Source organism: Lactuca sativa, chromosome 9, assembly GCF_002870075.4.
Source record: "Lactuca sativa cultivar Salinas chromosome 9, Lsat_Salinas_v11, whole genome shotgun sequence".
Lineage (NCBI taxonomy): Eukaryota > Viridiplantae > Streptophyta > Magnoliopsida > Asterales > Asteraceae > Lactuca > Lactuca sativa.
In genome coordinates this window covers 66,758,839-66,772,662 of record NC_056631.2, presented here as the reverse complement: position 1 = coordinate 66,772,662, position 13,824 = coordinate 66,758,839, and the positions used below count along the sequence as shown (strand labels likewise).

At 31.9% G+C, this 13,824-nt stretch overlaps 1 protein-coding gene across 1 annotated transcript in view; it reads right to left on the bottom strand.

Moving 5' to 3' along the window:
- LOC111901732 (protein DEFECTIVE IN MERISTEM SILENCING 3) overlaps window positions 1-13,824 on the bottom strand; it is a 97,075-nt gene that overhangs the window by 337 nt on the left and 82,914 nt on the right. Inside the window, exons 4-10 of the mRNA XM_023897617.2 lie at window positions 5,871-5,957; window positions 2,157-2,285; window positions 1,793-1,916; window positions 1,465-1,690; window positions 1,169-1,360; window positions 755-1,075; window positions 262-487 (exon numbers count right to left, since the gene is read on the bottom strand). Of these exons, the coding sequence (XP_023753385.2) occupies window positions 262-487; window positions 755-1,075; window positions 1,169-1,360; window positions 1,465-1,690; window positions 1,793-1,916; window positions 2,157-2,285; window positions 5,871-5,957 (1,305 nt within the window). The remainder of the gene's footprint in view (window positions 1-261; window positions 488-754; window positions 1,076-1,168; window positions 1,361-1,464; window positions 1,691-1,792; window positions 1,917-2,156; window positions 2,286-5,870; window positions 5,958-13,824) is intronic.

The window sequence follows — 13,824 nt, the reverse complement described above, 5'->3', positions numbered from 1 at the left end:
CAAGACTGGACAAGTTTGTTAGGGATATTTTTGATTACGGGGATGGGATGGTAGGGAATATATATCTTTTGTACCATTTATGAAAAAGTAAACCCTACTCTATCTTGTACCACCTTTTTGGATTAGACAAAAATTTGACATTAGTCTGTGTCTTAGTCCGTTAATTAATGCATATTAAATGTAACACATGGTTGTCCCATTTTTTTCTAACATGGCTGGCCTAAAGATTGATATATGACCAAAATATGCTTGAGATGTTACCTGCATTGGATCAATCAACCTTTGTGATATGAAATCAAGAAATTCTTTCTTCTTGACCTCGAATTTGGACTTTTCATTGGCCAAAAGATCTTGCTCTCTCCTGATATCATAGTTGATTTTGTCACTTTTCCATTTTAATTCCTTTATCTCTTTCTCAATCTTTGTGTAGTCTTTTGATGGAAAAGAATCTCCGGACCATATTCCAAAACGGACACCTATTTCTTTCCTAAATAAGATAAATCAAGATTCAACAAGAGTATTATAAATAAGCAGAATCAAACATTATAAGTAGATTAAACGTTTCTGAAAAGACTAATCCTAGGACCAATGGTAAAAACTTAGACGGGCGAATCTTTGCCCCCTAGCGTCCTACCAACCGGTTCCACAACTAGCATGTGGGTTTGAACCTTTTAACTAGCTCACTTATGAATTCTTAAGCATGCATGTGGAGGCCACCATGCATTTCAAAAAGTTAGTGAGAATAGATTCTTACGGAGTCCCGAGGATAAGCACACTACGACTCTTAATAATCCCACCATCCAAAGATATGGCTCCATGAGATATTAAAGGGAGGGCCTGCAGCATATCGTTCCTGGTTCTGTACACTTGCAGCCTCGAGAAGAGAGAATAGAAAAGAGTCTCTCTAAGCCCATACCCATTGTCTGTAACGAATGCTAGATTCTCGTTATCAATATAGATCATATTCACAGCAAACCCGAGAAACCCTGCTGGTGATTCACCATTTGGTAACTTTGGTTCCAAAATAACAAGCCTCCTTTGTGGATCATCAGGCATAAACTCACCAACATATGGTCTGGATCAGGATCAAAAGAGAGACCAATTAATACATCAAGAATGTAGATAAAAAAGATCCTAAATGTAACACAGGATGACATGGCATACATACATCAGACCTTGAAGACAGATCACATTAAATCGTCCATCAATAGATTTCCCATGGCAAGCTCCAAGCCGATAAAGACCGGTTGTTTGTTTTATAGAGCCTTCTTGGTCATATGTCTCCAGACAGCGAACAGCTTGATATGACTTACAAACTATTGCCAACATGGTATCCAGTCCCAAATACTCCGAGAGAAGCCTGATATCATATTAATTAGTTACATATAAATTGACATTGATATATGATACATACTCATGTGTAAAGAGTGCAAAAAGGTAAAAGGGGCTAAAAGATCAACCAACCTGCTGAGGTTAATGTTGTCAACATGCCCAAGAGTGGCAAGAACACCAATGACATTCCTGGCGGATGACATTTTAGAAACATTTCGAGTCAGATGACAGAGAACACTGGCAGCTGATTTCTCGTGTTGCATGATACTCTCAACTGTTTCCTCCAAGCTCCTTTTTTGAGAAAGAACGTTGCATTTGGTCATATCATTGTTTGAGGATTGATTCTTGGCAAGAGTAACTAGAATATGCATGTCCCCAGAAACAAAGTTCAAAGTAAGATCAAGGTTACAAAATGATCAGGAGAACATGTACAGACAGTTGATAGAGGTAATATATATACCTTCCATATCCGCAATCTTGTGGGCAAAGCTGCCTCTAACTTTGTTCAAATACTTGATATTTTCTTCATGGTATAATATGTTCTTTCCTACCAGTTTTATATCATCCTCGAGTTTCTGAAAAGCCTACAAGCAGCCAATTAATTAGTGCATCATCTTGATACAAAAAAGGATAATAAGGCAAGATTGTTAGGCAGCCATATGAGTTATGTGTGACAACAAATGGAACACTAAACTTATCTTTGAAAGATTTCTTACCAAATTTAATGATATATTGGTAAAGACTGATCTACAAGTTTCCAAATTTTCTTGTTGAGATGCTAATTTAATTGAAAAATAATAATGACAACTTAATTTGAAGACAACCTTAGTTGTGAAGATGGGTGATTTCGCCTGCCCGAAGCTGTTTCCCCCTCCATTCATTGCAACACTTGACGAGTCATTTTGAGCAGCCATCGGAGAAGGGGGTTGTTCACTCCCTGCATTTATTGGCATCTGAGAAACAAAAACAGACATCATATTAGTAAGGCGAAAAATGTGGCAAGAGTAAAAAGGCAAAGAATCTAGCAGACTGTATATGCATGAAGGTTTGAGATGTCAATAAGTTACTCCATTCCTATGTAGAGTTCAAAATTAAGGGTTATGCCAATGTTATGAACCAACCATGAGTATAACACTTATGCGGGTGAGTATTCGTTTAATTGTTAAAATAAGTATCATCTTAATTGCAATTAGTATTCTAATGATATATGTATTAGCATGCATTATCATCACATCTTGTAGCCAGTGGCTGAATGACAACCTATATATGAAGTCAAATGCTTCTAAGCGTAAGGCCAACTTGAAAGCACTTCTAACACCCCCATCCTATATATAAGATATACCAACCTACTTTCATGTATATATGTTTATTATGGTTATAGCATCCTACTTTCATTATACCATATTTTATTGTTTGCTTTCTTTATATTATTTTGTTTCAAATTTGTAATATTTGTAGTAAAAATCATGAATCTTTTACTTCTATTTGTTTGCATAAGAGACTCAGGGGACATTTTCTGTGTTTCTGATGTAAATTTGCCAGATGGATTAGCACCAAGGGTAATTTGGTCATTTTTTATGTGAATTTGCATGTGGGACTATCACTGCAGGGGCAATTTGGTCATTTTAAGAAAGCCAAAGATGAGGTTGTTTGAACTTGGTCAAGAAGAGTCAAAATGGAGAGGAATTAAGGTCAAAAATCACCAAGTCAAAGATGTTAAAAAATGAGACTACACTGTTTGAGTTTGAGCGCTTGTCCTTGTTTGATATATCTACCTAATGACGGAAAATGGTTTGTATAATCGGATAAAATTTTCAAAGCAGATCGAATGTTGTTGTATAATTTAGCTCTATAGCCTCGACAAGTGAATGCAAGACTATGTTATAAATCGGAGCTCAGATATCACCAATTAAGCACCGCTAAAAATTGCAGTTTCAAAAAAAAAAAAAAAGACTCGTAACTTCAATTTAACACCGATCCATAATGTTACCTCGAAAAAAAACTAAGATTTAGCACAGATTCAAAGAAAAGAACTTAGATAAGGTGCATGCAGTGTATGAGATGGAAGATCGACCGATCGAAACGAGTGCATGAACATGATTTACTGTAACAAGCTTTAACAAGAGAAAAATAGAGAAGTAACAATAATTGATACACACCATAATTAAGTTTACTACCTTCTCATTTTGCGAATCCATGATGATCGAAAGGAATCAAAAGTCGGAACCTGAAATGGGTGAACTTAGTGCACTTTCTAAACACAAACAGCGGTACGTAGGAATAGGGTTTGCAGTACTGCGGCTAGATACGCGCAGCAGATATAGCTCTGGGTACTACTACTATAAATATATATTCTCACTTACTCTAGCTTTCACAATCATTTGGAACTAAAAGATATTTCATTTGTGCAACGCATTTTACATTTTTGGCCATGTATATCTAAATTCTTTACAAATTACAAGTAGTTTTGATTAAAAATTCAATATGCGTATAAAAATTTATTGTTAAATTATTAAAATAAATTATTGTGATATATAATGTATTTTCTTAAGATATACTAACATTTATAGAAAAACTTATTAATTATGTGATTTTAAAACTTATTGGGACTTGATCATATTTAAAGAAGTTGCATCTTATAGAAAGACAAAAAAAGATAAATTTACACTAACGGCTGGAATCGGAGTTGTGACCCGGGACCTCAAGACACTACATAAGTCCGCCACTATATATATATATATATATATAAACCATTTACGGTATGAAGAATATTTTAAACCTAGTCATTCACAGTTTAATATAACCATTTATAAGTCGTTAATAATATGTAAAATGTTTTTAATATTAATAAATATTCATAATGTTAACATAACAAAAAAAATAAAAATAAAAATAAAAATTATGCATTCACAAAAATTAATACAAAACATTCATACATTCATCAGTCACATCTTAACACAAAACTATTATACGTTCATAGAACATTCATAATTTACTATAAATTATATACAAAAGCTATACATTCACATATTAAGACTTACCTCTTTCATTAAAGCAAATCATCACACGTCTTTTGTGTATCTTATTGTGGTGATCCATTCATTAGAGAAAAATATCATTTGTTTCGAGAACTTCCTTTTCTATACTCTACCACTAGAGAAAAAAATAAGAAGATAATTGAAGAACATATCAAATGCATCATCGGAAAACATTGTTTGAGATTTTTTGTTCATAAGGACAAATCCAAGTATTAGTGAGAAAGAAGTGAAATAAACTAAACGCATACAAAGATGATAAAGAATTAGGTGTTGTTTGTTTTTAAGAGACAAAATATATGTAGGCTGCGGAACACATTTGCAGACATCCACAAAAGAAAAGATGCACCAAACATCTGCAATCTGCAAGAAAAATATTATTTTTAAAGTTTGTACGGTACTAAAATAAATAGAAATTTAAATAAACTCGTTTTTTAAACATAAAAGAGTTTTTAACACTTACTTTATATCAATATAGTTTCTATAATTTATATAAATAAACTAAGTTGTAAATTCAAAACAATATTCATGCATAAATAGAATCAATTAATTGCTTCAAACCGTTTAAGAAAAATATAAATATACTATGTAAGAGAAAATTCATAAAACAATCTAATGAAAATCATATTAAAAAGAGTTAATTGGAAAAAACTATACACATGAAACCATCTATTGGAACACTTAAACACATGATTTAGAAACAATAAATACAAAAGATAGGATGCATCATTAAAACCCTTAAACATATGAGAATCGAGTGAGTTGAACAACATTATTTATTATTGTTTGATAATACACTGCGTAGTTAAAAATGGTTTGTTGATTACAAAAATGGATATCAAGTCGGTTGAATAAGATTATGTATTTGTTTGATCAATGGATCGAGTTAATAACATCAAACTATTTGAAATGACGTTAACATCACAAGAATAATGTTTTTCATAGACTTATTTTAAGGTAGTATTATATTAAATAATGTATTAATTTTAGGACTTTTGTTTATTTCTTAGCATGTTATTACATATATATATATATATATATATATATATATATATATATATATATATATATATATATATATATATATATATATATATATATATATATGTTAGAAAACTTTAAAAAATATTGTTGAAGGCTTGAAGCTTTTAAATATTAATTGGTTCTAATTCTAATTAAATTCATTTAATATTAATTTTAAATTTTCACATCAGTAGTTTAGTAATATCATATGATGTTTTGGATTTTAGATAAGTTTTTCAATATTAATTTGGTTTAATCAAAATTAAAATGCTAGTTTGAGTATAAATGTGAATTTTATAGTTTTAGATAGACATATATATAATTAGATATGTAGTTTTAAAATTTGTAAGGACATAAAACTAATACTCAAATTTTGTAAGGATATAATTAAAAAATTTCCTTTTTTATTTTACTAGGAAGACATTTACAGATATGAAAATAGGTGAGTCCATATTTTCTCCAAGAAGAGGATATACATACCTTTTTAGGTATGCGGCCTTCTAAAAACAAATTTTCTGCTAGAGAAAATGTCTTATTGTAGAGGCAAAAGAGGTCACGAAATTCCTTCTGAAAAAAAAAACAACAATACCTTATTGTACAGATCTGAGTATCACTCAGACGATAATTTTCACCGGTGGTAGGAGACAACAACGAAGGAGAGATGAAGCATCCTTCACACATGTGGTTTTAAATACTTTATAAAACCTATTTAGTTTTAGTTCGAATACTTTAAAAGATTTTAAGTATGAAATTAATGTCCCAATGTCCCAAAAAAGTATAAATTTTAATATGCAAGGTAGTAACAATCAATAACAAAGAAATAGTTCAAATGCTACTACATGATACATGACATTCAAAATATTCATGCTATCTTTAATCTATATTTATACAAATATCTAGTCTAAGCACATCTCAAAATAGTTATGTTTGGCTTGGAAAGCCTATTGAGTATACTTGAGGTTGACTCTTAAAGTGTTTTGGACAATGTCAATTGTCCAAACTCAAAATCAAACCTCCGAAAATATTTTTAAAACATTTCAGGTTTCCAAAAGTGCAATAATCTAATTCTAGGGTACTATAGACCCAAAACCTAAAGTCAATGGGTATATAAATGCATAAAGCAAAGTAAAAGAGTATATAAACTTATAATACAAAGCAAAAGGGTGTAATAACATATAATCCAATATATCAAACTCCAAGGATTTCCAAAGCGCTAAATAATGATTAGCAAAGATTGATAGTAATAACTTAAACAAACAAACATGGGGATAATCCAACAAAATAAGCATGCAATGAAAATGCTTTTGTATCCCCAGTTCTATGTCCATCTTAATAGTCCAAACTCACAAGAACTTGTGAATAATTAGCATAAAGCATGTCTATCCAAGTGTTACCCATAAAAATAAACTAGGATCTAACGAAATAAACAATCACATCAGTCCATATATGGGAGGAAATATTCTACACATACACCCATAAATGGAATATCTCAAACCAACATTTGGGAACATCTTAATCCCGCTTTGAGGCCAATCTACAAATGGAATATTTCAAACTTTCAAAGGTAATATCCCAAGTCAAAGTTGGGTACCCGTGTCTCCTTGACTCAATCCTATCCTAAGTGAATATACATATAGGATGACCAAAAGGATTTTCCAAAATAGACATTAAACTTTCAAATATTCAAATCTTTCCAAAATTCATTTCATGAATGCAATGAATACTTATAGTAGTCATATTGCAAGCAAGGTGTATAGCATGAAAAATCATAGAAAAAGCAGGGCATATAAATAGTTTAAGGGTATGTACTTGTAATAGAAGTCACCTCAAGAGTTTCATATGCTTCCTTATTCTTTTCAATACAAAAGACTTCTAATCACCACCTATTGAATGCTATTTAAGGGTTATAAGAAGATCAAAAATACACCTACAAAGTTGTTTTTACTTATTTGACATGTTTCTACATTCTTCAAGTTTATATATAAGCTATAAAGAAATTAAAGGTCTAATGTGTAAACCAAACTAAAGTTACTAACTTGTATGAAAATATTCCAAGGCCTAAACCCACCTACATTTATTAACGCATGCATCAAGTCCACTTGAGTTTAGCCCAACAAGGACGAGAAAATGTTGATTCTCACTCAATTAGCCATTATAATTTGATCTCTAGGCAGCTTCCAAGCATTCTATAATTCGCCCCATTGCACTTAATGAGCATGTTATGACCCATTAACTTGAATGATTTCAATACTCAATTAACATCCACTCATGACTTAATGATTAAGACGTTTAGAAACTCAAAGAGATCAATGAGTGTCCATAGAAGCTGTTGTTAGATAAAGAGATATTTATAATAATTTTGTGTGTCCATTCTCATTAATCTCAAATGTATTATATAGTATAGCTTGGAAATCTTTTATAAATCTAATACTAAAATAAAGAAACTATATCAAGATAATATGGAAATTATCCTGATCTAAACAATATGGTAAATGCTATCCAATACACGCCACAGTTGGAGATAGAATAAGACTAATGCACGGGCTATCTTTGAAATCTTTAAACATTACTTCCCTTATAGGTCTTTGAACTATGCTTAAATTTGGCTTGATCGAGTCTTGAATTCTCCTTGAATGTTTTGATGCTTTGAAATAATGACAAAGGTCAGTGTATATGTAACCAAAGTGGATCACTTGACCCACATATTTCTTTTTATATCAAGTTATATAGAATTAAAAATTATGACCTATCTTAAACAGGTTAAGTGAATTATTCTAATATTTTTCGCAAAAAATATGTATAAATCATGTTTTTACAACCCATATTCTATATTTTAATTAGGGGCATTCGCGGTGCGGTTTAAACCCAAAACTACAAACTGCACCATATAGTGCGGATTACGAAAATTTCAAACCACAAACCGCACCACAAAAGTATAAAATGCGATATGTGTTGCGGTTAGATGCGGTGTAGTGTGGTGCGGTTTGGAGACTTTTCAAAAAATGTTTATATTGTTTCTGATTTATCTTATTATTAAAAGTTACACAAAAGACTTTTCAGCGTAACTAGTACTCTTAATAGAAAAAGATACCTTAATAGAAATATTTTTTTAATTTGCAAAGTGGATAGGTACCCATCTTATTAACCAGAAAAAAATTATGAATTGCATATTGACAATTTATATTGGGAGTTTATATACAATTTATAGACCATATCCTATTAGTTACTTATGTTTTTTTGGACAAATTGTTAGTAAAGTATTAGAAGAAATATCATAAAGAAATAGATGAGGAAGAGGATTGAATTTTTGAAACACATATAAGTAAAATAAGTTGTCGCATCCCCAATTATCATGACAAAAAAAAACCGATTTGTTTATGCTTATTTAAAAATTAGAGAATCATTTTTGAAGAAATATTGCGGAATTTGTTCCCAAAAACATTATAATGATATTACCAAAGCATTTCCAAAGAAATGTATTTTATTTGTTGGATGTCATTGTCAATACAGAAACATAAGCATAACGAAATATTACAAGCTTTACAGTAATTAAAATAGTCACCTAATACTCCTTGAATCTCTCAATAAAATGTATATTTAATATCGCTACCTGTGATACAATAAACTAAGTGGGTCGGGTTGGAAAACCTGGCGAGTACATAAAGATTTCAATCCCACAATGTTATAACATATATATATATATATATATATATATATATATATATATATATATATATATATATATATATATATATATATATATATATATATATATTAGAACTCGTAAGATACAATTTCACCTCATATAAGCAATTTACACCACCACATCGATCCTCACAACGACACGATCCATACTTTTGGATCTAAAATGAATGGCTTGACAATTCATACTCTCGAATCAGGTATGAACCAATATGTCTAATCCATACTCTCGGATCAATGACAGATAACTATGCCAACTCCATACTCTTGGACTAGGGACGAATGACTATGTCTAATCAATGCTCTCGGATTATTGACAAATGATTATGCCCAATTCATACTCTTGGACTAAGGACGAATGACTATGTCTAATCCATGCCCACGGATCAAAGACAAGTTTTAGACTGCTACCCTCTGTGTATATCTCACCCATACTCTTAAGGAGATACTACCCGATATTAATCTTAATGAATTTAGGTTTATTCTGTAAGTCCTAAATCATCATATATTATCAGATATGTTATTAACATGTATTTCAAGCAATATAAAATATCTCACATGTAAATATACTTTTAGTAATCTAATTAATACTTGTACTAAAATCATGTTAATGAAAGAGACTATTCACTCACTTGTTAAAGTGACGACTCGAAATTCGGACAACGCTTCGCTTCTAGCAACTGTATTTTCCTTTGACATAACCTAATATCATTATCACTAAATATTAGTCTGATGTTTATTACGACTAATTATTATTCTAGATTTATCCTTAATCAAATTCTACTTCAAGATCTATCAAGTAAGGATCAGCAAGACAGGACAGTTGGGAGGCAGGATCGTTTCAGCATATAGCTTTTCTGAAATCCAACAACCAAGACAATCTGACCATTCTAGACACCTCTCTCATAAGTAGATCAATCAGTATAACGACTTAGAATCAATGATAAATCTTGTTTATAGCTTCATAATAACGATAATGAACTTAAACATAAGTTATACTTAAAGTGCGGTAAGCATAGCTCAACTTACAGTTGGTTTAGCAAGAAACCGGACTCTGTGCGGGCAGAACTTCTAAACCAAAAGCTCTATTTCTCAGGGCATTCTGACACTCCGGAGCTTTTCTACTAACACCTAGGAAGTTCTAAAGAAAGGAATTGAGGCCTTGGTGATGGGGGTGTGGGGGGGGGGGGGGGGGGAGGGGAGAGAATAAAATGGAATGGTGTGAGGAAGAGTGAAAATCGAGTTCTAATTATAGGTTAGCTAATGCCAGTAAGCTAGGCGTACTCAAAATATGTTGGGCCTATGCGAGTTACGTTGGGTGTACTAAGGGCCACATGTTAGCATCTGGTCGCAAGCCTTGGGGTGGAAGGGGTGTGCCAGATCGCGACACGTGTCGCACCAAGGTTGATCTGAAAATTAATTATCTTATAAAATTCATAACTTTCACATATGATCTTCGTTTTTGACGTTCTTTATATCCACATGTACCTATCGATGGGATCTACAATTTTGGTTTAGACTCTGTCGACTAATTTTGACCTTATTTTTAAAGTTATATTTTAACAGTCTTAAACAGTTAAACTATGTTAAAATTTAATAACTTTGTCATCCGACATCCTTTTTCGACTGTCCTTATATTGTTGATCTCCTATTAACGAGATCTTCAATTCTCATTTAATTGTGTCGGCTAATAATTGATCGATCTAAAATTCGATCTCCGAGCTGTATATTGCTACGCTGAATCTTAGAAAAATTATAACCACTTCAAATGTAGTCAAATTTGGACGTTTTCTATATACACGCTCTTGTCTTAATGACTACTAAGACTTTTGTTTAGATTACTAAGGCTAAAAAGTAATTTATCAAATATTTTCTTTTTACAATACGCAGATCCGTACCGGTTTATTCGTTAAACTCCAACGGGTCATAACTTCTTCGTTCTAAGTCGGATTTCAATGTTCTTTATATGTACAGAATCCTTGTATACTATAACTTTGGTTAAGATAATTTATCCTAAATAATCTTCTATAAAAAAGTCATTTTAACGTTTATTATCTCTAATTTACTAGCCCGAATCTGTGGTTGTCACAATTATCTCCACCTTAGGTTAATTACATCTTGGAATCATCAACAAAACAGGGTTTGTATGGTGACTCCATACGTTACCTTTCCATCCTAGGTGGTAATTGTAATTCTTATGTCCTTTTAAATGAGTATCTAAGTCTAGGACTTGATTACTATTGGCGGTTCTAAATCTTGCACCCGTTCTTCATCTCATGTTGGAATTTCAATCGTATTACATACTCGATCCTTATTGGAGACTCATGTTCTTTCTAAAACAAACTTAACTTAAAATAAGTTCTTTACTTTGATTATCATAACTGAACAATAGGTCATGTTCTAACGACTTCTCATTGTATGATGCAACGCTTAAGCTTAGGTCTTTTTGAGTCAAATTCCAGAATGGAAGATACCTTCCTTCATGTTCTATTGTGGTATAACCACGTCTAGAATGTAGCACTTCTAGCTACAAGCTTCTTGCTTTAACAGTGATTGTGATACTTCTATTGACCCCTTTTCAGTGTTTTGGCCATATCTCATGAATCGTAACTCTGATGTACGAGATTCAAAATGATCTGAAAATTAGACAAATTTTCGGACGACTTTCATGTTTTGAGAAAATATTGATTCCTAATTACTGACATGGTGACACCACCACGATGTGGTAAATCGAAACTTTGTGATCGTTGAAATTGACTTGGAGAATACGGGATATACACGAGGACCACGATGTGGTGCCATTACCATGTTGTGGTAATCATGTTTTCGGGAATCTATATATTTCGAGAATCTTGATGATTTTTAGAGGGGATTTACGAATTTTTATTGATCCTTGGTTGACAAGAGAAGCTATTTTGAGGGTCTAGAAGGTGGCCGGAAGGCCGTTAAGCTTACATGAACAAATATTTGAGGGATTAGAGAGCAGATTCATGTCGAAGATCATGTGGTTTGTTGTCGTTACCATTATTAGCATTCCACTATGATTCCATTATGTGTTACTTTCCGATTTGGGTGTTAATACCTTTTACTTTGTGTTTATGATTGAATGAATCTTCGAGTTTATGGTTTAATTGCTATTTGGATTGTTTATTATTATTTAATTTATTTTGTCAAGTTTGATTGAAAGATCCATATGTGTTAAATATTGTTACTTTGTTCTCTATTGTTGAATTAATAGAGTTTAGATGACCATCTGACTGTGTTAATTTGAATCATAGTTGTCCAATTACTATTGGTGATTATGACTAGAGTTTGACCAAAACCTAGGGTTAGGAAAGAAAGTGGTGAACTTTAATGTGTGTTCATGAGTAGATGACCATTCTATGCATGATTTAACTCCTATGATCATTAGGGTTAAATAAGATCAAATCTTGCTTAACACGAACTAAATACTAATTTGCATGATTGTTTGTTCAATTGATCAATGAATTAATAGTTATGTTGAAATCAAAGGATTACTAGCGTGACCATGATGCTAGTCATATTAGGAATCGGTGAATAATGAGTATATATCCATTATATCATTAGTTAGCCATTATTTTGAGATGTAATTTATCTAGACCAAAGTACCTAAAGAAATTTGTCTTCTAGTCAGTTTATCGTATTTGATGTTATGTGTTATTTGAGTTTTAATAAAACCCTTATTATAGCTTTTGCGTGTTTTGTGTAACCTATAATCAAACATTCTAAAATTAATTCCCATAGTCCCCCTTGTGTTCGACACCTGGTCTTACCACAACTATACTATTACACAATTATGTACATTGTCTAGTGTGTGTTTATTAGTCCGGTTGAGATAAGATCAGTTTTATAAATTTAAAACTTGATCTAACACCTCAAATTTTAGAACAAATTTTTAATTTTTAAATTACCGAAAACCATAGTTTCACAACCAAGTTATCTAATACAGGATCATATGTCACACCCCCAAACCGGAACTGCAGAAATGTTCGGGGGTGGAGGACGTCATGTACAGTATCACAACAATGCAAAATAGTAATCATAGTACAACAACCATTATATTTACAAAGTTATAAGTTTTACATCAGTGTTCAAAACCTAGTATGTATGACCCCAAAAGTACAAGTTTAAAAGACATGAGTTTATAGATCTTCGTCTTCTCAAAAGTTGTGGTTGTACCTGTCTTACTGTTTCCCTGAGAATACACGTAGTTTTGAAAAGGTGTCAACAATTAAGTTGGTGAGTTCATAAGTATGTTTGTAATTGAAATCTGTTTTCTTGTTCCTTGATATTGTAAACATGTTTTTCCCAGAAAATCTTATATTTTTTGTTGTGTTATATTGTAAGCAAAACGTGTGAAAGTTACTATACTCTGAAGTAGTAAAATGTAGTTTAGTTCACATAAAACCATGAAAAGTATGTTTTCTCTGTACTGAAATAGTATTCTGTTCTTGTACTACTATGCAACTCATGTATTTGTAATTGGCTAGTATAACCAACTATACTTGTAAAATATTGTGTTATAGTTTTATAATTAAATAAGACTATGTGAAGTTTACTTATTCATACACTAATCATTGTGTTCAATACCAAATTGTGAGTTATTATAACCATGCTTGATGACCTATGATCGGTTCAACACGATGTTCTTCAGGCATCGCAATTGGTAGGACATTTGTCACCACAGATCTGCGGACCTAGTTGTTGCAAG